General features: G+C 38.4%; 1 protein-coding gene across 2 annotated transcripts in view; it reads right to left on the bottom strand.

Moving 5' to 3' along the window:
• The window catches only part of amx (TM2 domain-containing protein 3 almondex), a 75176-nt gene that overhangs the window by 43413 nt on the left and 5144 nt on the right, over nt 1-26619 (bottom strand). For both annotated transcript variants that reach the window (XM_090402728.1, XM_090402726.1), the window contains exon 2: nt 238-590. In XM_090402728.1, coding sequence (XP_090258854.1) covers nt 238-590 — 353 coding nt within the window. The remainder of the gene's footprint in view (nt 1-237; nt 591-26619) is intronic.

The raw sequence follows: 26619 nt of genomic DNA, 5'->3' as shown, positions 1-26619 counted from the left end.
TATGACTGTATTCTATTGTACGTTGTAATTTCCTTAAGCTATTTAGTAAGAATACTGTATACTGTACTACCTAAGTGATATGCCTATTATTTTGCTGAATTTACTTCTGAAAATTAATAAATATTTATTATTATTAAACAAATTAATAAACATTATTTTTAAAAGCTTCCAGAGAAAATAAAAAATTTTAAAAAAATGCAAAAAATTTATATATTGTACTAAGAAGAAAAACAATACCTGACATTGAATCTCTTCTTTGGCTTCACACTGGACCGATACCATTTCTCCATATACGCATGAACGATTAAACTGACATACAATACAATCACCTCCTAAGTTTTCACATATTGTATCTTTTGAACAACTATCATATGTACTAACATCTGTTATCACTGGGGAAGGACTAGTAAGGTTGCTTTCTGCTTGAGGACTAGATTTACTTTCAGCAAGGTAAGTCACTAGAGATTCATAAGTAAAAGCACTGGTACTACCACTAACAGCATCACTCCCATCTTCTTGTGCTAACATGTGTCTTCTGCTTGCCGAATGACGTAAGGCATGAGATGTTGGACTAGGTAATGAAGCAGTTCCTGATAATAAGATGTCAAGTATTAATTATGCTTTGGTCTGCTTATTTACCTTTTCTAAGTTAAAATAAATTCAGAAAAATAAAAATAAATTAAAATAACTGTACTGTTGTAAGAATACACAGCTAGGACTGTAATGCATTGATCTCTGTTCTTAACTCTAATCAACTCTTGGGAAAAGGGAAAAAAAAAGATCTTCTGCAGTCAATATATTGGGCCATAACATAATGGAAAGAGAAAGTACCAATAAGCATGCAAATAACAAATTACCTCCTAATTAGGTTAAAGTTTTTGAAAAAAATTGATTTCTAAAAACAAGAGAGTTTTCACCAGGCAAAATTATTTTTAGTACTATAACAAATCATGCTTTGATTTAGTGATTGAAACTATTATGAAGTAGATGATGCATTTTGAAAAACACATACCTTGAGGTGGACCAAGAGTAATTCATGCTTCTATCTAATAAACTTGGAACTTAACTGAAATGATATTTATTATTATTTATTATTTCGTGACACCGCCAAGGAGTCCAAAGACTCATCGAGGAAAGGCACCTACTCTATAACTCTCCATCTCTTTATCTACCAACTACACCGAACTGCCATTACCATCGTCATTTCTGCTCCGCCACCACTAATATTCTTTGTTTGTAAATTGCATGCGTTCTCAAGGTCAATTTGTCTGTGTGTGGGATGAAAAACATGAATTTCTGGGAAGAAAAACCCTGCTACCTCCGTATGAGATCAGTTAACTCACTTTCAATCGAAAAAATACTATAAAGATTCTTCTCATCATGACGAGAATCAAAAGTTATTATTGATAAATTGTTTAAAAGCATAAGAAATCAAAAGACCATAAAATAATAAGTCACAAAATATTTAAACACGATAACTGTAAACGATTAAAACATAAAGGCTAAAAATACATGAACAGTGATTAAAAAATCAGAAAAGAATAAATAATGTGTGGAAATAATTTAAACCACTGAAAGGATGGATGAATAAAAATGATGTTACACAATTACAGTGTATGAGCTGTTTAGATGTGGAGTCATCTTCAGTGCAAAGAGCATTCTATGGAGGGGAAGAACAAGAGATGAACAAATTTTTTCATCTCTTTGCTTGATGTAGATGCCATTGCACTCCTGAACACGTCCAGTGCAAGTGTCCAACAGAACAAGTAAAATATTTCAGCTATTTAGACATAGTTTTTAGTGAAGATGGCATGGTAGGGAACCAGCTGAATAAGTTTATATGGGATAAGAGAGAAATTATCCAAAACACTACACTAGCAGTATACAAGACAGTGTTCAAACCAGTTTTAAGTTATGGATCTAAGAGTTGGGTTAGAAATAAAGCACTTGATGAAAGATTAGAGACCACAGATATGAGAGTTCTGAGAGAGATTAGGGGAGTGAACAGATGGTATCAATGGTAGAATCATATTCAAAATGAAAATATTAGAAAGGAAACTGTGAGAAAGAGGGTGAGAAGTGGTTTCTTTGCATGGAGGGTGGCTGAACCATGGGATGCATTGCCTGATGGAGTGGTGAGAGCGAGAACAGTCAATGCATTTAAGGAGTGGTATGATAGACTGTGTTTCCTAGGAGGGACCTCCCTCGATGAGTCGATAGACTTGTGTTTCTTAGAAAGGACCTCCCACGATGAGTCTTTTGACTCCATGGAGGCCTGAATAATAATAATAATAATAACTTGACATTGTTAGCATTCAAAAATGTATCAGCAGAGCTAATTTAAGGTGATATGGCCACTTAAATAGAATGGAGAGGAAAGGTAGTAAAACAGGTATTTCATGCCAAGATGGCAGGAAAGAGACACTGAGGAAGACCAAGGTCTAGGTGGCAGATTGATTTAGTCAGTAGTGCCTTAGAAGTACAAAATGTTAGCTATTACTATATTGCAATGCTGACAAGTAATAGACTAATTTAGAAGAAAATTGTTGGTAGGAGATTAATTTTGTTCTGTTTTAGTCACCAGAACATGCTTTAAGGGTGTATATCAGGAAACTGATGATGACAGAAGATAGTGGGAAGCTATACCCCCCACCCCTGTTGAGACAACTGAGTTCTTTCCATACATAGAAATAGGAGAGTTGAGTGGGAAGAAGACAGATGCTGCTTGGGCAATGAACAACAGCTATTTAACAGCAGCAATGACCAAGCATATTCCAAAGGTGAAAAGGCTAAATAAAATAAGAGTAAAAATGGACGAATGAAGTGATTAAGCATGAAATCTGGAAGAAGGCACAGTGGAGATAAGATTTTTATTATTATTATTCTTATGTGACACCTCAAAGGAGTCCAAAGACTCATCGATATGAGAGGATGATGCTAGTTGATGACAATGTAGATTGGTAACTGATGCTGAAGATATATATTCAATGAGCACAAGCAAGATCATGAGAAGCTGAAGGGTATGGTGGAAGAAGGACTAATGGTTAATGAGTAGGAGATATATGCGTAATTCAGAAAACATATGTTAACGAGGCAGTAGGGCTTGATAATACAGCATCAGGTTTTGAAGGAATGCCCTTGGGAGTTAATGACATCTTTGGCACACTTCTGCAACAGAGCAAAGTCCCAGAGGAGTGGCAAGTGAGAAAAATTGTTCTATCTCCTAAGGGGGGGGGGGGAGAATAAGACTGAAGCTACAAATTACAGGCCAATCTGTTTGCCTGGAGTTATTGATAGAGAGGTTGCTGAGGATTACAATTCAAAATTGAGTTCACAATAGCAGTATTCTCTATTATGGTCATGTGTTTGCTAGCGGAAAGTCACATTTTAGAAATCTGCTTATGTTCTATAACAAGGTGATAAATTCTCTAGATAAAGGAGATGCATATCATCATCATTTTCAGCCATTTTCCATTCATTGCTGGATGAAGGTCTTCCCAAATTTCTCCACTCAGTCCTATTCTGAACTTTTCTATACAACTGAGTTCCAGCCATCTCTTTAATCTTACTCTCCCACCACCACTTTGGTCTTCCAGTAACTATCTTTCCATCTTTTGGATACCACTAGTTATCAACTTTGTCCATTTTTGAGAGTTACTTCTTGCAATATGACCTGCTCATTGCCATTTGGATCTTTTAATGGTTGTTGTAATGTCTCTCAGCGTAGTCTTAACTAAGTATTGCATTTTCTATCTAGACTGGTAATCCCAAGTAATGATCTTTGTATTTTCCTCTGGGTAATTCTCAACTCGCTGGTCAATTTTTTTAGTAAAAGTCCACATTTTACTTCCTAAAGTCATGACTGGAAGTATACAACTATCGAAAATTTCTCTTTTAAGGCAAATTGGGATGTTTCCTTTGAGTGCTTCACAGTGTTTTTAAAAGGCTATTTGGAATCTAAGTCAAATTCTATATGTATAATTTCTTCTTCACAGTCTCCCTCTACTGTGATCTTTTGTCCTAAGTAAACATAGGAGTTACTATATCAATTTCCTGGTGTTCCATTTGTACTGGCTTTTTTGGTGATGTATTTATTACACATTTTTTTTGTTTTGTCTTTGTTTATATTAAAACATTTCTTTTTAACTCTCTACATTCAATTCATTGATCATTTGTTTTCTTCTGAAGTTTTCTAAGATAACAATGTCATCTACAAATCATAGGTGATTTAGTTCTTTCCCATAAACTATAATTGCTGTTTTTCCAAACCAGATTTTTAAATATTTGTTCCAGGACTACTGTAAATAGTTTTTTTTTTTTTTAATGTTGCTCCCACCCATGAAAGGTTATTTTATAAACCTATAATACATTTTGTACCATGTGTGGGGCTAAGGTTTTTTTTTTTGAAGGTGAAACAGCATTTCCCTGTTTAACTGCTTTTTTTTTTATAGGAAATTTCACATTTGTTCCTGATTTTATAGATGCAGATAAATTTTTATACACTCAGTTAACTTTGCATTAGGAACACTCCCCCCCCCTTGATTTATATATCTGGCACAATAACGAAGTACCATATGATATCAACGTCACATGCGGCTACTATAAATGGGCACACCCATCCTCTGTACGTAATCGGTAAATGTTTGCAAGTAATGGGGAAACATGGCAATGTAAGCCAATTTGACAGGAGGCAGATAGTTGGGGCCCAGAGGGCAGGTGCCAATATTTCAGAAACAGCCACACTTGTTGGTTGCTCCCATACTACTGTATCAAGGGTGTACCAGGACTAGTTTAACTAAGAACTGACATCCAACAGAAGGGCTCACATTGGTTGGATATCTCGGTAACAACATGCAACAGTCACGTAACTCACCCACCAGTACAACAGTGGGGTAGTTCAACCCATTTCCAACATGCACCATGCACAGTACCTTGTTTTGCTTTGGGTTCCACAGCCGGAGATCAACAAGGATACCCATCATGATGGCCAAGCATCACAAACAATGCCTCGTGTGGCCCAAGGAATGTCAGCAATGGACCCTCAACAGGTGGAAGATGGTTATCTGGAGTGATGATCCCCATTTCCTGCTGCACCATGCTGATGGCTGGGTTTGCATTTGGCCTAAACAGAATGAAGCCCCTGGTTGCAGAGTTGGGGTTCAACAGGCCAGTGGAAGTGGTGTTATGGTCTGGGGAGCTTTTTCCTGGCATGCCCTAGCTTTGTCAGTTATCATCCCACAATTACTGAATGGTGAATGCTACAGGGACCTGTTAGTCAACCATCTTCATCAATGTCTGAAGGAGGTCTATGACCATAGTGCCATCTTTCAACAGGAAAACGCACCTTATCATCAGGTTTGTACAACCACTGAGTGGTTGGAGATTTCAGACCTCCCACAATGAGTCTTTGGACTCCATGGAAGTCTGATGTTAATAAAAAAATGTTTCATTCAGGTAGTCATATGCATGAACTTCACTAAGTGTGATCTATAGTTTGATGTTCTCATGTGCCTGACGGTCCTCCATGCCTGAGCCACTTTGCTGTATCCTAATGGGTGATTAATCTCAGAACAAAACTTTTTCAATACAATTTTGTACAATTTATTTTTCACTTTCCTCTTAGTAACTTGATACTTGTCCCAATCCTTCTGTCTTCCAGAACTATGAGAAACTTTGTTTCCTTCTTGTCGGTAATGGTCTCGACATCATCTCCTGTCATTCACTCCACCTTACTGTAATTCAAATTCCTTTCAAACCAAATGCTTCTTTGGCTTCATGAATGACTTCTGGAATATGATTACAGATTTCGTTTGCACTCCAATCCTCATGTGCATTCAATGTTTGATTGATACTTATTTTAATACAATCTTCTAACACTCTCATCTTGAAGAAGTTTAATCATATAACGTGGTTTGTCTAGCCTGGTGTCATACTCCTGCTAATTTCTTTCTTTTACCCCTTCCAGGAATAATTATCTGCATGAATAATAGATAGTGGTCTGTACGACATTCTGTTCTCCTCAATACTTGCACATCCATTATATCTATTATCAATCATTTGATTACATTTTGTAATCAGATGGTCAATAATAGATCTTAATACAATCTTCTTGTATACTGATCCAAAGTAAATTTGTGAATACTGTTATGTTGGAAGTATAAATTAAAATGACACTCTTGTGCCTCACACAATGAAATCAATCTTTGACTGTTATAATTTTCTGCATCCTCACCAAAAAGGTTCAACTGTTAAATCCTCCCTTTGACCAATTCTGCTATTTAAATCCCCAAGGACAAAAAGCACTTAGTTATCCCTACATGTCTCCATCAATTTACTCAAATGCTCAAAATACTTATCTTTCACCTGTATCAGTGCATTCTATGTTGTAGCATATGTTCCTATGATGACCATTTCCACTCCATAAATACTGAACATTACTTTTAATAACTGCTAAAATAAGATATCAGCTGTGGATCTGGATTGGCAGAATCCATACTGCAAACACTGATTAACTGATAAGCTTTTAGGTAGTGAAGAAGTTGACCATTAATAGATTATTAGAAATTATGGAAACTACCATGTTATAATAAAACTTCACTCTAATATACACCAAAATAATCACTCGAAGTTTCAACCTTCACATGAAGGTCATCGTCTAGATTATACACCAGCATATGACCTTACCATGAAGGTCGAAATGTCGAGTGATTATTTTGGTTTATATTAAACTGACGTTTTCCTATAACACCATAGTTGTTTCCATAATTTCTAATAATGAATGATGATCACCGTGTATCCATGAAAGAAAGGATTGACCATTGATTACTTTTTCCATTGTCCATGTGGTTAGCCTAGTGGCTATGCGCTTTGCAACCATATGCCTGGGGAAGGAGTGTCCTGGGTTCAATTCCTGTCACCGACGTGAGGAGCTTAAGGATCTTCCTCAGCCATAGCCAAGTTAGCCGGTCTTGGGCGTGGACAGCAGAGTTTTTCCCACAGTTTATCTGGAGTTTTTCATCCCGCAAGCAGGCAAACCAGGCCCGTGAACACACGAATCTACAGCCATAAATACTTAACCCCCCATGAGGAGGATCAACTCGCCCCAATAGGGATGGGGTAGAAAAGTGAGGAAACTCCATATGAATAAATAAATAAACTTTCTCCATTATTTTAAAGAGGACTGAGGTGATGTCATTTGATCAGTAGGCTTTTGTCTCCCCTTTTTGGAATGTGTTGGACATATGTTAGTTTCCTTGAGATGGGATAGGTGCCAACTGAGTATAGAAGGCACACGGTGCTCAGTTGCTGGTTGCCTTCGTCGTCTATGCAAGAGTCAGAGGAAAAGAGTGCTGCTATGAAGAAGTCAGCTTTTTCTTTGGATGCCATCTGGATGGAAGAGAGAGGTGGGAGCACAGGTGAGCAGAAGTTGCACCTGATAGCTTTTGCGAGGGACCAGAAGGCATGGCTACTGTTTGGACAAGAGACAAGTTTTCTGCTAGTGGTCCATTTTAAAAATTTATGGAATTTACAACAGTGTTAAAAAAGCTTTTTTTATTATCCCGACGTTTCGATCTTCACATCAAGATCATCATCTGGAGCATACATCAATATACAAGACAAGCTGAGTTACATTATTAACTGTAAGCTAAAGAAACAATGATTTGATCACATGTTATTCTACTGGCATAACCTCTGGTGGAAAAAAAAAAATTACATCAAGCTAAATTCTATTTACGATGACAGGAATAAACATTCTTTCAGATGGTTTTCTTTCAGAAACAATTGGTGTCCTATTATTAGTATTACAATTCTTACTTTTGCTTTTAAGATACTGGATTTTCTACAGTCCTGTTTACAGTTGTTCTTAGTGAGGAAAGTTCTGTGGGTTGAATATATGCCTTCCATATGTTTGGGATTTTTAGACCATCATTATTGTTCAGATTGGGGTGGTTGATAGTGATCTCACAGACTTCCTTAAATTTCTGTTCATACCATGTTTTAGTGTGATGTAGACAACAAGTGCTTTTCCAGTCAATTTTGAGTAAGGAATTCAGGGCATGATCAGAAAGGCCAGCTTCACCATAAGTATTATATTTAATGTGTCGTTTATGTTCTTTTTGTCTGATAGGAATTGTGCATCCTGTTTCTCCTATATATGGTATGTTGCAAGTACAATAGATCCAGTATACTCCAGGGTGGGCTAGTGGAGGGAGTGGGTCTTTGGATGAGTTGAGTAAGCTTTTTAATTTTTGCTGTTTGGGCAGCTGGATTGTAGATGGTCGAGTTTCATTGAGAGGAAGGTGAAGAGATCGTTGTGTTTTTCTGAGTTTGGAGACCAGTAAATGCAGCAGATGGATGTTACTAAGGGGTGCAAGGAAACATTTGGCCAGAGTATGTCAAAAGCAGGGGATTCTAAATTTGGAATTCTCTGAGCAGGCAATGTTAGAACATACAAAGGCACAGGTGTTACCTTTATAGCGAAATGAATCATGAAGAGTACAATTTGGGCAGTGAAGGTGAACTGTGGTTGACATAGCTGTAATTTTGGTTTCTGGTAAGACAAGATCTGGTTTGGTTGTCTGTAAGTGGTGATGAATGTCATTCATGTTGCAGATGTTTGTGAAGTTGATGTGGAAATGATTGTTTTTTTTTGGTAGGGATTCTGGTAAGTTTGGAATACCGTGCTTGATTTGAACTGTTTGGATGAACTGGTTGTTGAGGGAGATTTATTATATGTTCACAGTGTTCCCATCATTGTTTGTCTGTTTCATTTTTCATTTTTGGTTTGTTATTAGATGAAAGGAAAGAGTAGAGATATACAGTGGGAGAGATAGACTCGTGAACATGACACCCATACAAGAGAGTGACCAGTTTCCTTGCTATTCTGTAACCTTGACACTGCCTCCCCCATACCACTACTCTGACTCCCTCACTAGGCACGACCTAGCAGAGTATGTGGTAGCAGGATTATGCACCAGTTGAGCAGGAGGTTTACTGACTCGTCACTCAATAGTTCAGGCATCATTATGGTACTGATGTGCAAAACAATAGCAAGCAATTTTAATGTGCATGATTACGTTCACTGCACCACGTGAGAAATGTATGGGCTTCGCAGAACAAGAGATTTTTGGAAGGAGAATGAAACTGAGGAACGTGTTTGTTGTTGAAAGTGTTTTGAGAGTGAATGCCAGAAGTGTGAAGAGCTTAAGAAAAGTGACAGCAGTCAGATGAAAGACAAAATGTGGGATAACGTGATTGGAATAGTGTTGCAAGAGGTATGAGTGATTATATGAATGACATGGTGGAAAATGAAGACAATGACCAAATGGTAATGGAAAGGATAGAACACTTATGTGGAGTTCTTCACAGAACAAGACATGAGAATGAGTGGTTGGGGAATTGGCTAGTACATGATATGACAGAAGCAAAAGAAAGGGGAGAAAAAGAAGAGCATGAAAGAGGAAGAATGAAAATAAGGATCGAATTTTGTATATTGATTCATTGATATGAGGAGTCCATGATGAGAGTATGACAAAATCATTTTCCTGGAGCTAAGATAAAGGATGTCAGTGATGCTGTAACGATGCAGAGACTTAAGGTGAAAAAGATGTTTATTTTGGCTGGTACAAATATTTAGCACGTGACAAGTATGGTATGCGGGAAGACATGAAAGAGTTGCTCATGCATGTGAAAAAAAGAAGAGTGAGAAAGTAAAAGTAGCGAGTCTGTTGCCATGGTATGAAAGAGGTGAGCTGAGATAGAGAGCTATGATCATGAATGAGTCGGTGTGCAGATTATGTACGAAGAATGGTGTTGAGTTTGTGGATTTGTGGAGTGAGTTTGATGAAAGAAAGGATTTATATAAGGTGGATTACTGGTGTCAGGTGGCTTGAGAAAGTGTTGTTCACTGAGAGTTATGAAGTACAAAGTCAGAAAAGCTAGAATGTTGGTTGAGAGGGATAAAAAGTCAGCTTGGTTCAGGCAACCTAGAAATTAGTAAATGAGAGAGTGATCATATGTTGCAAAATGTAGCACTCGAGGTTAACTTTAGTCAGCTAAGTAACACAAGGTGTAAGGAAGGGTATTGTAATGCCAGAAGTATTCAAAATAAGATTGAGTTTTTGGCATTGGTTAGCACAACTTGGCCAAAAGTTATAGGTATTAGTGAGATATGGTTGATCTGGCCCCTCCAGCCAAGTGCTAAACTATTTCGCCTGCATCAATACTATAAAAACCATTTAAGTAACTCAAATGTTTCTATCATATACCTCTCTTTTTCTCCTGTCAACCAACTTCTGCAATCCACACACATACCCTCAATCTATCCTGATAGGGAACATTCCAGAGACCACTCACCATCTTGGCCACTCACTCTGAATCCTATCCAGTGCTTCCTCATCCCCAAGAAATTCAGCGGACCAGACTTGAGTACAGTAATCCAGATTGATTTATACAACTGCTGAGAGATAATTACCTGAAGCAACATATAATGAAGGGGAAATGAGATTCAAGAGTGCCAGATCTGATCACTGCATCAGAGAACTGAGCACTAACCAATCTAGCTACACTGCCTCGGCTGGGAAAAAGTAATAATGTAGTCGTGATTGGGGAGATTACCAAACACTGGAACTACAAAGCATGTGATTATGAGAAGCTGAGGAGTCAGCTTTCAGCAGAGCAATATCATAAAAATATGGAGGGAAGAAATGTTGGGGTACATGGGAGGTGGTCAAGGAGTGGATGAAGAAAGCAGTATCTGAATGTGCACCTAGAGTCAGAAGATTAAATCAGGTAGGCATTAGATGGGATTAGATGACATATTCTCCTGTGTATTACAAGAATGTCCAAGGGAATTATCAATTTCTCTGGCCAAGCTGTTTAATTTTAGCCTCAGTAATGGGAGGCTTCATTTTATAATCAATGAAGTACCAATGAAGTGGAAAGAGAACAAAATAGTCCCATTTCATAAAGGAAACTCCAAGACAGAAGTAGCAAATTATAGGTCATAAGAAAAATTGACATAAACTGGGTTTTATATTGGCTGAAGGATTTTAATTGATACTAAGTAAGAAATACCAACACGTTTTGCCAACTTAGCTGTTTGAAAATTTTTTTACAAATAGTTTGTAAAAAATTGTATTTGTAAAAAAATACAACTGTATTTTTTTACAAATACAGAAGAATGCATACATCCTTAAGCCACACCTCTGTAATTCGGATACCTACATAAAAAATTCACAACATTTGGTTGATAAATTGAAGAACATCTTGATATCCAAAACAGACATTCTTGCAAGCCTGGATGTAATATCCTTATTTACTAATGTTCCAGTAGAAGAAAGTAATCAGCATTTTGAGAAACCTCTTCCCTCAAGATATTTTTCCATCATTGCCTAAAATCTAATTTTTTCTTATGGAATGGAATGATTTACGAACAATTAACAGGCCTCACAATGGGCAGCCCTCTTTCCCCCCTTGTGCAGATCTCTTTATGGAGAAACTGGAAAATGACATTTTGCCTCAATTAGACCCTAAACCCACAGTGTGATGGAGGTATGTGGATGACATTTTTATTGAATGGAAAAACACAGAAAAAGATCTTTTTGATTTTCTTACCAAGATCAGCTCCTTCCACCCATGATGAGTCTTTCGACTCCATGGAGGCCTGAATAATAATAATCACAAAATAAAGTTCACTTTAGAACTTGAGAAGGACAAACAATTACCATTCTTTACCATTCTTGAGAAGGACAAACAATACTTTAATTAAGAAACAAATGGATGGACATATCAGCCTTGCAGTCTATCGCAAACCAAGCAACACAGGTCGATACTTGCACTTCACATCTTCGCATCATATTTCTAAAAAACTAAGCATTGTACACGTGCTAAATATTAGGGCCTCCGCATCACTACAGAAGATAAAGATCTCAAAGATGAACTATCCTACATATCAAAATCCTTGATACAATGGTTACCCAAAAAAATTGATCCATAAGATACTTTTCTTCAGGCAGACTGCGACCCCCCCCACAACAACAATCTGAGGAAATATGTTACAAATCCATCATTGCCATTCCTTATGCTGGGACAGTTTCTAAAAAGATTGCTACACTCCTCAAGTCACATGAAATATGAGTAATTTTTAAACCTTTAAAGACTATCCACCATTTTTAAAGATCTCCGAAAGACAGTCATGCCTTCTTCAAATATGATGGTGTCTATAACATCCGCTGTTCATGTGGATTAAATTACACTGGTCAGATCTCAAGAAGTTTGGAAATTAGAAAAAAAAGAACATGAAGAGATGTAAACAATAACAGACAAGACAATTCTGGGTTAGCCCTTCATTTCTCGAGGACAAACCATACCATCGAATGGGACAAAAGCTCCATGCCCTATTTAGAGGAAGATTTCCATTCCCGATACATAAAAGAAGCCATACGTCATCCATTCTAAACACAACCTCAATAGAAACCAAGGATTAATTCTAGCTAATATTTGGAAGACCCCCAAAAGATCATTAAGAATGTCAGAGTTAAATTTCGCTGCTAATTACAGAACGTTCCCGAATAACAACAGTTGACATCATACACACTCCATGCGTTCGATGTACGCGTTCTTCTGTATTTGCAAAAAAATACAATTGTATTCAGTTCATTCTTTCATGAACAGTTTAAGTGTTTAAGTTGTTTTGTATCTCTTTTATTCACCTTGAAGAAGCCAAACAGCTAAGTTGGCAAAACGTGTTGGTATTTCTTACTTAGTATCAATTAAAATCCTTCAGCCGATATAAAACCCAGTTTATGTCAATTTCTCTTACGTTCAGATGGTCAAAAATAACAAAATCATTATGAAATTATAGGCCAATCAGCATCTCAGAAGTGGTGGATAAAGTATTGGAGAAATTGGTGAAAAACAATTCAGGACTGAGTGGATAGGAATATGATGCTCTATAAGGCACAACAAAGTGGTTTTATGAAGGCTTGGTCTTGTCTCAGTAATTTGCTTACTTTTTATAATCAAGTGACAATGGAATTGTATAAAGGAAATGACTACTCAGTGATATTGCTAGACTCTACAAAAGCATTTAGCAAGATTCCATACATAACTTTATTCCATAAATTGAACAAATGAGGATGGATATAAATCTGGTGATTTGAATCATAGGATGGTTGATGGACAGATATCAAAGAGTGGTTTATGGAGAAGTTGAGTCCAAAAGGCAAGTGACCAGTGGTGCACTCAAGATTTAATCTTAGGTGGGGGCCCAAGTTGAGTAGACAATTTGAGAATACACACTACACATTGCATACAACCTATGACTGAGCATCTGCAGTGATCGTCAATACATGATACCTGTGATCTCCTCTGGCCTGGCTTGGGCAAGCAAAGTAGCGCTCAGTCTGCCTGAAGACTACTTCATTCGCCTTGTATTCACAGCAGCCGTAATTCCTGAGAGCTATAGGGTGTGATCCCTTATAGAAATAGAAGACATGACACAACATAAATAAAAAAATGAATTTTAATTAGGAAGAGGTTTTTGGAAAATTTTCTAGTGTTTTTTTTTCTTTTTGGGGGGGGGGGGGAGAGAGGGGCCAAGGGTCATTCCCATGGGTGAGTCACTGTCAATGATACAGGAAATGATTTGACAGGAAATATTCAGTTGTTTGTTGATGTTGCTAAACTGGAAGAAAATAAAAACGAGATGCACAGATCCTGCAGGAAGACAGACTAGCAGTATGGGCAAAGGTAAATGTAAGGTGATGGGAAGAAATCAGAAACTGTGTACTATACTGATCGAACTGAACTTCAGGAAACTGATGAGGCCAGAAACTTGGTTTTGATTGTGGACAGGGAGTTGAAGTTTAGAGGACATGTTGTGACTGTACTATCTAGAAGGTAACCAAAACAGCACATCAGATTGCGTGGTTCTTCAAGAACACTCTTAACGAGCAGGGATAGAGATGTTATTGTTCTCCTATATAAGGCCACTTCTGGACTTATACAAATCTGAACTCCTGGATTCCATGGTAATGAAGTTATGGAGAGAATTCATAGGTGAGTGACAAAGATTGTGGCAGGTCTGAAGAATGCTCCCTATGAGAATAGATCAACAGTCTGTAGGCTTCAAAAATTAGCTGTCGGATGAAAAAAAGAGGAGATGTGATGTAAGCATCTAAGTTACTAAAGAGGTTTTCTCCCACTCAATAACCTCTAGGTTATTAAGTTGGAGAGTGATCACATGATGCTAAATGTAGCACTCAAGGTTCTTAACATTAGTAGGCTAAGCAACAGAAGGTGTAAGGGAGGTTATGGGATGAAGAGAGTACTGCAGTTTATGTATACTAATGCCAGAAGTATTTGAAATAAGGGTAACAAGTTTTTGGCATTGGTTATTATTAACTGTAATTAGAGTTATAGCCATTAGTGAGACTTAGTTGGCAAAGAGTGATACAGTCGCAGGCGATATTCCCTCTAATTTTTGCAGGCCCAAGTGCACATGAAAAACATTTTGTGCACAAGTTTCTAGTCTCACATTCAATGTGTGTGTGGTAGCCTGTACTCACACATGTCACAAACTACAAACTCTGAATTAATTTACTTTAATCCATGTAGCTACAAAAATCCATCACTGTTTGCACAAATACAAGATCAGCCATTCTCAGTCTTTTTATCCAGGAAGAACAATTGAAATAATTTTCAGGTCTTAGGAAATGCTTGCATAAAAATTATTATATCCTTATGCTTAAACAGGGTGGCCCAAAAGTCATGGAACATTCCACATTTCCATTTTTGCGAAGCTGAAAATTAAAGGCATTTACATGATGTGGTTTTTAGTAACTAATAAAAAAAATCTGGGGATGTTAAAAAACCTACAGCATGTTTTATGACTTCTGGGTCACCCTGTATATATATATACACACACACACACACACACACACACACACACACACACACACACACACACACACACACACACACACACACACACACACACAAAGTAGTTCCCCCACAACCATGATTGAGAAAGCCTGGTCTAGACAGTAGACACTAAACAAATATGCCTCTGCAGCTTGAGGCATACAAGTGATGACTGTACTATCTAGACCAGCCATTCTCGGTCTTTTTATCCAGGAAGAACAATTGAAATAATTTTCAGGTCTCAGGAAATGCTTGCATAAAAATTATTAATACATGACACCTCCAGGGAGTCCAAAGACTCATCGAGGGAGGGCACCTGCTCTCTCCACCACTCAATCTTCCAACTGACCACTACTACACCAACGCCATCTACTGGCGACCACCAACAACACTAGTATTTCCATAAACAATCACAAACATCCATGCCCACGGCAGGATTCGAACCCACAGCCTTTTGACTGGAGAGCGGACATGCTAACCACTCGGCCAACCAGGCCGGCATATTAGCATAAGGATATTATTATATCCTTATGCTTAAACAGGGTGGCCCAAAAGTCATGGAACATTCCACATTTCCATTTCTGTGAAGCCGAAAATTAAAGGCATTTACATGATGTGGTTTTTAGTAACTAATAAAAAAAATATGGGGATGTTAAAAAACCTACAGCATGTTTTATGACTTCTGGGTCACCCTGTGTATACACACACACACAAAGTGGTTCCTCCCCCAACCATGATTGAGAAAGCCTTGTCTAGACAGTAGACAATAAACAAATATGCCTCTGCAGCTTGCTAATATCAGCATCAGTTCATCCATACAGTGCAGGCTAAAAGAAACTAATTAGAGTAATATTGGATTGGAGGTATTGAAGAAATTATCAAATAAAATAAAATAAGTGACAAGTATGATTTATCATAATTTGTTTTTCATAGTATGCTCAAAAATTATCGACTGTAAAATTTTGTGTGCATGCCTAATATCTACATACAGTTATTAGGCATACACACTCCCTTTTTGAACAGTGTGTGTGTGTGCACACCCACACATCTTGGAGGGAAACTGGTCATAGGAGTAAAATGCAAAGGACAGTATCTTCAGAGAGGACAGAAGAAACATGATTGGGGGTGGGGAAGTATTTGCTAATGATAGCAGAAGAATTGAAGCCATAAAGAGGTAGAAGTACATCAGGAGGACAGGAATGTAGAGTGCAGTTCATTTGAAATTATCTGGTGTGAGATAGAGACCAACAGGACAAAATATATAACTGATTGTTGCTATAATCCAGTGGATGTAAGGAGAACATAGATAACATGCATTGGCAAATTAGCACAATTAGTGCAGATCAAGTAATTATAATGGAGAATTTCAACTATAGGGACATAGACTGGGAGAGAGAGAAAGGAAATGGAATTTATACAGATGCTGAGAGATAATTATATGAGATACGGTCTGACCACAAAAGCAAGAGCTCTCATTGGCAGACTGTCAAGAAGAGTCAATTCATGTTGAAGAGGAGAAAGAAATAAGGCGATGAATGAATTGGTCAACAACATGCGAAATCACGCGCTTTATAGGTAAAATTTTCCAACTGTTATACAAGCAAAATAGTTACCACTTTAGAAACTACAATGATCATAAAAGAGAAGTTAATTTTCTGGTAATTTTCGTGTAATAATAAACAACTCATCCTACAATATGAATTGATTACCCTATTATTGAAATGGATTCTCTTTCTGTTAACATGCGCAGAAGTGTCGAAGGGTCTCATATCTGTGGGCGTACTACAGCATGTAAACGGAGGATACAGGAGGTTTGAAAGTGCTGGATCTGGTCATAGCATCAGAGAACTTAACAGTAACCAATCTAACTATGCTGTTTCTGCTTAGGGAAAGTGATTTTGTAGACTTGACCTAGGAGATTACCAGAAGAATTTTCCATGAAGAAGGTATATATATGTGAAATTATAAAGCTGGTGATTATGACAAGCTGAGGAGTCAGCTTTCAACAATACCATGGCATAAGAAATTGGAGAAGAGAGATGATGGTGCATGTCCAGCAATATCATGGAGTAACTATTTCCCTTATCCAAATCTATTGTCACTTTATTATCAAAGGTAAGCAAATTACTAAGGAAAGACCTTCCCCTCACAAAACTATGTTGTTCATTATTATTATGTGACACTTCCAAAGACTCAACATAGGAGGCACCCTACTCTACTCTGCTACACACACACACATCTCACCTTCTCCACTAATACTTAATTCTCCAAATACTTATCCACAGCCCTGAATTCTGTCTTTTACCAATTTCATTCAATACCTAAACCACCACTACTGAGATACTGACTGGCCTATAATTTGCTACTTCTGTCTTGGAGCTTTCTTTATGAGGTGGGACTATTCTGTCCTCTTTTTACTCCATTGGCACCTTCCCAGTATTGAAGCTTAAATTAAACAGCTTGGTCAGAGGAGCTCTAATTCCCTTGCACATTCTCATAATATCATAATACACGAGCTGATATCCCATCTAATCCCATGGCCATGTTCACACTGAGGTTCTGCAATATTTTAAGCACCTCTGTTTCTTTAACCTCTATTTTCTTATCCATAAATGTCACATCCGGCACTGCAACATCACCACAAGGGGATACATGTGATATACACACAAATACTCTTGCAAAATTATCACTCAGTAATTCAACTATTTGGTTAGCTTCTGTTACCTCTCAACTATCAGCACTTTTTAAAGTCATCCTTCCATAGTCTAGTGAAAAAACTCTTTAGGATTTCTTCTGACCTCATCAGCTAGCTTTCTGTAATAATTGCATTTGGCCTTCCTCACCATACAGGTTGCACTTCTTTCTTGTGTCTTGTACTGACCATGGGCATGTCATCTTTTTCTTTGTCTACTCTGCAACTCCTACTTAATTATGCTATTTACCTATATAACTCCAACCTGGTTTATTCTTCTGACTCTGGATATACGAGGTGTGACAATTTAATTCCTGGGATGCACCTGTAAAAAAAGCTATTTTCAGAACTATACATTAGTAAGTGACTACTATAGCCTTCAAAACAGTCCCCTTGTGTATTTATACACTGGTTTAGACAGTATTCCGATCTTTGGAAACAGACCTGGAACTCTTTCTGGAATACTCTTGAGTTCATGCTGGAGGTTTAATGGAATATTATCAGCACTGAGAAAGGATTAAAACTAATTTTAATGCTTCCGATATTTCATCTCAGTCACAGAGACATCTTCAGGGATTACAAAAAACTTTTTGTAACAACACACACAAATACAATACAATGATAAGTAAAGCAAGTGAGTGAAACTAAAGTCTTATCTAGGTGGTGCATTCTCTATGAGCATTTGCAGGTGGCCTAGGATGTAAAGAGGGATCTCTGATAATTAACGTTTCCCAAATTTTGGGAAGTTTTATGCAACCGTATTTGTTTAAATTGGGTTGATTCCTGAGTGCAGATGCAGATTCAAAAAACAGTCTTTCTTTTTTGAATTTACTATAGTGGACTATGGTGGTTTTTTCCAGGAGATCCTATGACTTGTAATCTGGCCTTGCAGACCAAAACATGGTCTGCAAGGCCAGATTACCATAATCGTGATTGCAGATGTATGACTTGTGTTCTTCTAACCAATGGTTGTTGATCTGCCTGTCTGTTCGAAGTAACACAGCATACAGGAACAACTGACTCTATATTACTCTATTTAGAAATGACCATAACTGACCTCGTTGAGTCAGAGACGGGAGATTCTCCACGTAGAGAAATGACTGGTATGACAGAGGGTGAGAGAAGTGTGAATAAAATAATAAAAGTGGGGAGTATGGAAAGGTTGAATGATTCTGAAATTTTAGGAGATAGTCTCAAATGGGAGGATGAATAGCAAACAATAATGGTTGACTTACAGAGAGATAGATAAGCTGAAAGAGCAGGTGGAATGTCTGGGGAATGAGATGAGAAGTGTGAAAGATGAAATTAAGCAAATGGAAGAGACGAATGCAAGACGAATCAGAGGAGGAGTGAGAGAGAGAGTTATGGGAATGAGAGAATAGGAACAATAGTAGAGGAGAGGGATTGAGAGAGAGTTACAGGAATGGCAGAAGAAGAGAGAATAGGAACAATATAAGAGAGGGAATGAGAGAGAGTTATGGGAGTGATAGAAGAGGAGAGAATGAGAACAGTAGAAGAGGGGGAATGAGAAAGAGTTGTATGAATGATAGAAGAGGTGAGAATAGGATAAGTGGAAGAGAGGGACTGACTGCCAGATATAGGAATGATAGAAGAGGAAAGAATGGAAACAGCAGGAGAGAAGGAATGAGAGGAATGCAAGGGAGCACAGGAACTAGAGATAGAGTGATGTCAAGAAGGCAGGTAAGTGGGGGAGCACAGAGAGAAAGTGTTACAGGAGAGAGAGAGAGTGGGGGATAGATATAAGCAATCGAGGAATATGGTGGTAAGAGATGTAATGTATGGGGACTCAATGATCCCTCACTCAGGAATAATAGAAGAGGAAAGAATGGAAACAGCAGGAGAGAAGGAATGAGAGAAATGCAAGGGAGCACAGGGACTAGAGATAGAGTGATGTCAGGAAGGCAGGTAAGTGGGGATGCACAGAGAGAGAGAAAGTGTTACAGGAGAGAGAGAGTGAGGGATGTATGTGAGCAATCGAGGAATATGGTGGTAAGAGATGTAATGTATGGGGACTCAATGATCCGTGGTGTTCAAGATAGGATGTGTGCGGAGTGTTTGCCAGGAGGAACGATAGAAAGTGTGGCTATGGCAATTAAGAGAGATGAAAGGGTAGATGAGATTATTGGGATGGTAGGAACAAATGACTTGAGTGATAGGGCAGCGAGAAATATGAGATTCTTGCTTGAGGGTGTACGAAAGAAGACACAGAGAGGAAAGATAGTGTGTGTTGCCTAGGTATGATAGTGATGAGCTGAGCAGAAGAGAGGTGATATCGAATGGCATAATAGCGAGAATGTGTGAGAAGAGAGGATTCGAATACGTGGATGCTTGGAATGCATTTGAGAACAGAGAGGAATTGTATGCTAGAGACCACTTGCATTTGAATGAGGAAGGATGTACGCATCTGGAGAGATTGCTGTTCTGAACGACTCAGTGTGTCCCAGTGTGAATGGTAGCATGGGTGGCCTCTTGTGGAAATGGGTAATTGGGAGGAGGGGGACGACATCAGGTAACGCTGAGCCCAGTGGAGTCTAGAGGGGATAATGCTGGGTATAGAAACAATGGCATTTTTATGCTTTATACTAATGCTAAGAGTATTCGGAATAAGGAAGAGGAATTGGTGGCACTGATAGCATCAGCCTGGCCAAAGATTATTGGGATCACTGAGACATGGTTGACAGAAGAGGATATAATAACAGGAATAGAAGTTGATGGGTACAGCATTTTTCGGCAGGATAGGAATGGGAAGCATGGTGGTTGAGTACTGCTTATGATAAGTGATGACCTATGTCATCTAAGAGTGGAGGCTTTGGAAGGCTGTGACACTAATGATTTTGAAAGCATATGGTGAGGTGGAGGTGCAAGACAGGATATTTAGTGGGGTGTTGCTACAGGCCAAGGAGCACAGACGGACCAGGAGATGTTGAGACAGTCGAGAATGGCGAGTGCAAGAAGAATGATTGTTATGGGAGATTTTAACTATAGCAGTATAGATTAAGGAAAGGAAGATGCATGTAGCAATAAAGGAATGGAATTTCTAGAATTCTTGGGGGACAAATGTCTTAGGCAACATGTAATAGAAGGAACAAGAGGTTCAAGAGTTTTGGATTTGGTCATAGCATCAGAAGAGTTGATATTAACTGAGATGACATCTCTCCCACCAGTTGGAAAGAGTGACCATATGGTTTTGACTTGGAAAAAGAATAGACATGCAGGAGTATCAAAGAGACGGGAATGTATATGGAATTATAAAGCAGGTGATTATAATAGTCTTAGACATCAACTTGAGGAAGTTTCGTGGAGGGAGGAATTGGAAGGCCGGGATATCATTAGTGCTTGGGAAATTGTGAAGGAATATTTGTTAGCAGCAATGGTAAGCTGTATTCCATGAGTGAAGAAGAGGACACAATTTGGTGTAAAGTGGATGACAAACGATATTAAACAGGAGCTACATGTGAAAAAAAGGCTATGGAAGAGATATAAGGAGACAGGTAAAGAGAAGATGCATGAAGAGTATAAGACACAGGCCAGAAGGGTGACTAGTATGGTAAGGAAGACGAAACTGGAATATGAGAGGAGATTGGCCTTAAGATCCAAAGAAAATCCTAGGGAATTTTTTAGATATGTAGCCAGTAGGAGGAGAAATGACTGTGGAAGAATGACATTGTGGGATAAAAATGGGAATAGAGTGACTGATGCAGAGGACATAGTGGAATTGTTCAATGAACACTTTATTGGAGTATTTCATCCTGGAGGAGTCAATTTGAATACTAGAGTGATAGAGCAGGTTCGAGGTTTAGAGGTGCAGGAGAGTGTATTCCACACAGTAGTGCACCCAGGATTTAATCTTGGAGGGGGCCGAGTACTCAAGATTTAACTTGGGGGGAGAGACGAGCACTCATAATTTAATCTTGGGGGGGGGGGGGATGATTTGATTTAAGGGCCGAGATGATTTGAGAATATGCACACTACACATTGCATAAGAACTATGACTGAGCATTTGCAGTGATCGCCAATACATTATACCCACGATCTCTGGCCAGCTCGGGCAAACAAAGTATCACCCGAGAACTACTTCGTTCGCCTTGCATTCATTGTGAACGCAAGCGAACGAAGACCATGATTATCAAGAGAGGGTATTCCCACCTTATGTGACCGCTAATTCATGAGTAGTATAGAAATAGAAGACACGACACAACGTAAATAAAATAAAAAAGAATTTTAATTAGGAAAAGATTTTTGAAAATGTTTCTAGTCTGTTTTCCTTTTTCTTTGGGGGAGGCCCTTGGCCCCCTCCCTGGTGTACCAATGGTTCCACATAGTGAGTATTCCGGATGTTGGTAAAGCTGTGGATCTGGATAGTATTTCACCAGGAGTTTTGAGAGAATGTGCTAAGGAACTGACAGTGCCTTTGACCTGGCTTTTCAATGAAAATCTGGCTGCGCTAAAAGTGCCCATGGAATGGAAGGAAGGTAAGATAGTACCGTTGCATAACGGTGGTAGCAGAATGGAAGTGCCTAATTATAGGCCAGTTTGTGTGTCATCAGTAGTTAGTAAGATCTTGGAGAAAGTAGTGAGAGACCATATGCAGCATTGGGCAGATGAGGGTAATGTTATCAGTGAGAGTCAACATGGATTTGTGAAGGGGCACTCTTGTTTTAGCAATATGCTAGCTTTTTATGATAAAGTTACAAGAGCATTCGATGAGGGAAAGGCATATACTGCCATTTTCCTAGACTTAGCAAAGGCATTTGACAGGGTGCCACATGATAAGCTGATATTCAAGTTGTAGCACGAGTCTGGATGTCAGATTTGTCAATTGGATTCAGGATTGGCTGTCTGATAGGTATCAGAGAGTTGTGTATGGTGGAGCAATATCAAAGAGGCAGAAGATTACAAGTGGGGTTCCACAGGGCTCAATACTGGGACCTATATTGTTTAACCTTTATATGAATGACATTGTCCGTAGATTGCAAGGGGATATTCGGTTGTTTGCGGATGATGCGAAGCTGGAAAGGGTTATTATAATAGTGCAGATGTGGTAGCCCTGCAAGAGGATTTGAATAAGCTACATAGATGGGTAAATTAATGGGGGTGTCAGTTAAATGCAGCACAATGTAAGGTCTTGAGGTTTGGAACACATCGATGGGACGCTGCATACTCTATGGGAGGAGTTAAACTGGAGGAAGTAGGAGAGACAAGAGATCTGGGTTTGATCATTGTTAGAAACCTGAAATTTAGGGGACAGATTGCAAAGGTAGTGAAGGTAACGCAGAGGATTGTTGCAATAATGAGAAGGACACTGACCTGCAGAGATAAAACGGTTATCATTCCGTCGTACAAGACTCTGATCAGACCACACTTAGACTATTGTTCTCAGATCTGGTCCCCAGGATTTGAAGGGGATAAAATAACTGTGGAAAGGGTACAAAGGTGGATAACAAAGATGGTGTCAGGACTGTACAATGTTAGTTATGAGGATCAGCTGAGGAAGTGTGGACTGCAGAGTTTGGTGGATAGAAGGAAGTGTGATATGATTGAGACTTTTAAACTGTTGAGAGGTGGTTACAGGGTTGACATTGGGGAGTTCTTTCGCATGGTTGAACAGTGGGAAGGAGTCATGACAAGAGGCCATCCCTGGAAGTTACGAAAGAAAACTGTGAGAAAGAGGGTGAGAAGTGGTTTCTTTGCATGGAGAGTGGTTCCTGATGGAGTGGTGAGAGCGAGAATGGTCAATGCATTTAAGGAGTGGTATGATAGACTTTGTTTCCTAGGAGGGACCTCCCTCGATGAGTATTGATAGACTCGTGTTTCTTTGAAAGGACCCACGATGAGTCTTTTGACTCCATGAAGGCCTGAATAATAATAATAATAATAATATACTCCAGGCACTGAGAGAGGAGGGAGTTGATCTTTGGTGGAACGGATAAGGGTAGTAAGTTTACGGTGGGGGCTTAAAAGCTGTATGGAGGTTGTACTTTTTTTTAACTACCTGGATATTTTTTCAGATGTGCCATGTATGTAAGGTAAGGTGATGGCATTTCTGAAGTTTTTTGTAATCCCTGAAGATGTCTCTGTGGCTGAGACAAAATATTAGAAGCATTAAAATTAGTTTTAATCCTTTCTCAGTGCTGATAATATTCCATTAAACCTCCAACATGAATTCTTCACAGTACTTAAGCCTCAACCCACGTACTCTTGAGTTCCTTTATCACATTATACTGGATATCAGCGATGTCAGAAAATCTTTATCCTTTTAGTGCAGTCTTTAATTTTGGAAATAGCCAGAAATCACAGGAAGCTAAGTCGGGTGAATAAGCAGGATGACCTAATTCGGTAATTGATTTTTTGCCCAGAAACTCTCTCACGATGAGTGCACTATAGCTTGGCACATTGTCATGATGGATGATCCACTTGTCAGGACACACTTCAGGTCTTTTACTCCAAACAGAATCTTGTAAACATTCAGCACCTCTAAATAGCATTGTTGGTTGACCATTTGTCCCTGTTCAATGAATTCATAGTGGACTATCCACTAAGAATTGACATATGTGATCAAAGGAACACACCAGCATGGTCTTGAACTGCGAACGTGACATGCATGCTTTTTTTTCAAACATGGCGAACTTGGGGTTTTCCACTGCATGCTCTGGCATTTTGTTTCGGGATTGTACAGAAGCACCAGGTTATCATCATCAGTAATTACTTTCAGAAACGTGTGCTTATTTGCAGAAAGATCAGTTGCAACTTGAAGCCGCCGCTGCTTCTGTTCATCTGTGAAGATCTGAGGCACAAATTTGCAGAAATCTTTCACATACTCAATTCTTCACTTAAAATTACCTTGACTGGTTCTCAATTCATTTGCAATTCATCAACCATTAATCTCACACTTAATCGTCTTTCAAACCATACCAAATCTTGCACTCTGTTCACATTTGAGTGTCATTTTTGGCTGCCCACTTCTGAGGTCATTGCTCGCATCTTCTCACCCACCTTTGAATTTCTTATGCCACTCAAAGACACTTGACTTTTTCAGAGAATCCACACCATATGCTACTTTCAACAGCGTCAACATTTCAGTAGCAGTTTTGCCGATTTTCACACAAAATTTGACATTAACATGCTGCTCCAAATTTTGATCACACATTTTTACGCCAAAGTTTACAAGCAGATCTCTATTGTTTTTGCAATAGCCAACTAGCAAATGGCTCTAGCAGCTTGAGATTTACGCACGCATTAGTTAAAACGTGTGCAAAGACAATTACTCACGACTCCAACCAAATCACCACATAGGTAACACTACGTGGCTGTTCCGGGAATTAAATGGTCATGCCTCATATATTCTGATATTGCTTTCTTCAAACATTCCATAACTATTCCCCATGCACTACCACCACTCTTGCCCTCCAAATTCTTATGTCATGGCACTGCTGAAAGCCGACTTCTCAGCTTGTCATAATTATCTGCTTTTTAATTCCACATATAGTTGCAGAGGTAATTCCACATCATGACTAGACTACTTCTATATATAGAGATTGTTGACTTCACATTAAATTCTCCCAATATCCCTTAATGCACAACAAACCTGTTAGATGTGTATACTGCTATGCATTATAAGACTAGTCAATACCCAGACTAGTTTCAATGTTTACTGAAGTGCCATCAATGGGAATTAAACAGATAGAGATACCAAAGCTAAATTCTAGTATAATATACTATCTAACCCAGGGGGGAAAAAAAAATTCAACAAGGATTTCTCATACTATTTTAACACTATGTTAATAAACCATTCTGCTACTTGTATATTGAAAATATGACTCATGCACTTATTCAGACTTTAGTATCTCCACAAGTCTAGTTCGCAAAGATGAGACTGAGTAGCAACCATTTCATATAATGCATTGCAATATGAGTACGAAAGAAGGTGTGCTGTGGATTATGGAATGCTAAGGCATTTTGATGAAAAGTCAACAGCCTTGGATACAAATATGAGCTGTGATGGTATTTTACAAACTTTTGTTTGCTCGCACTAGAGTAAAGGATAAGAATACTTTTCATTTAGAGTAATTTACTGAATTAGCTTTGTTTGGAAAGATCTGGTTTCAAATCCATCCAAAATGCGAATAACATGTTAACCTGGTTGCCGAGTAGTCAGCATATCCTCTCTCCAGCCAAAAGGTTGTGGGTTTGAATCCTGCCATGGGCATGGATGTTTGTGATTGTCTCTGACAATATTAGTGGTGGTGTTGGGCAGTAGATGGTATTGGTATTGATGATGCGGTTTGCTGTAGTTGATGGAGTGAGTGGTGGAAATAGAAAGTAGGTGCCCTCCCTTTATGAGTCTTTGGACTCCTTGGAGGTGTCACGTAATGATAATAATTATGATAACATTCGTAAGTTCATTGGAAGTTTAGCTAGCCTTATACAGAAATGGCAGAATTTGGGTTATTCATCCTGCACTGGAAGCCAGCCAAAAGTAAAAAAACACATTTAACAGGCATAATCAAAAACATGTATTAAGGCTTAGATGCTGGTTTAAGATCGTTAAATTTATGGAATGAAAACAGACACAAAGAAAGAATTAAAAAAGGGTTTAATATATTGTTTGAATATTTCATCTGTAATATATTCATCTTCTGGGATACAATATAAAAACCGTAACAACACACACAAAGTGTAACACAACCATATTTATTACAATTAGGACGGTCTCTTAAATCTGCTGCTGATTAAATCATATTCTTTGAATTTAATGAGACATAATCGTAGCCTTCATTGCATTGTCCCTATCACTAACATACTCTTTTCAGGCAAAGGTGTTATTACATGGTGTAGAAATACCACAACAAACATCCACACAGATCAGCTTCAAAGCCACAGTGTAGTAATAAATTATCATTACAAATATAATTAGACCTTCATGGAGTCAAAAGACTCATCTTGAATGGTCCCATTTCATGCAAATAGTTCATCATACCATG

The sequence above is a fragment of the Typopeltis vanoorti genome, chromosome 13, assembly GCF_054136105.1.
Source record: "Typopeltis vanoorti isolate ZY-2024b chromosome 13, IOZ_Tvanoo_1.0, whole genome shotgun sequence".
Classification (NCBI taxonomy): domain Eukaryota; kingdom Metazoa; phylum Arthropoda; class Arachnida; order Uropygi; family Thelyphonidae; genus Typopeltis; species Typopeltis vanoorti.
Note: the sequence above shows the minus strand (reverse complement) of the source record. Positions and strands in the feature narration are given on the sequence as shown.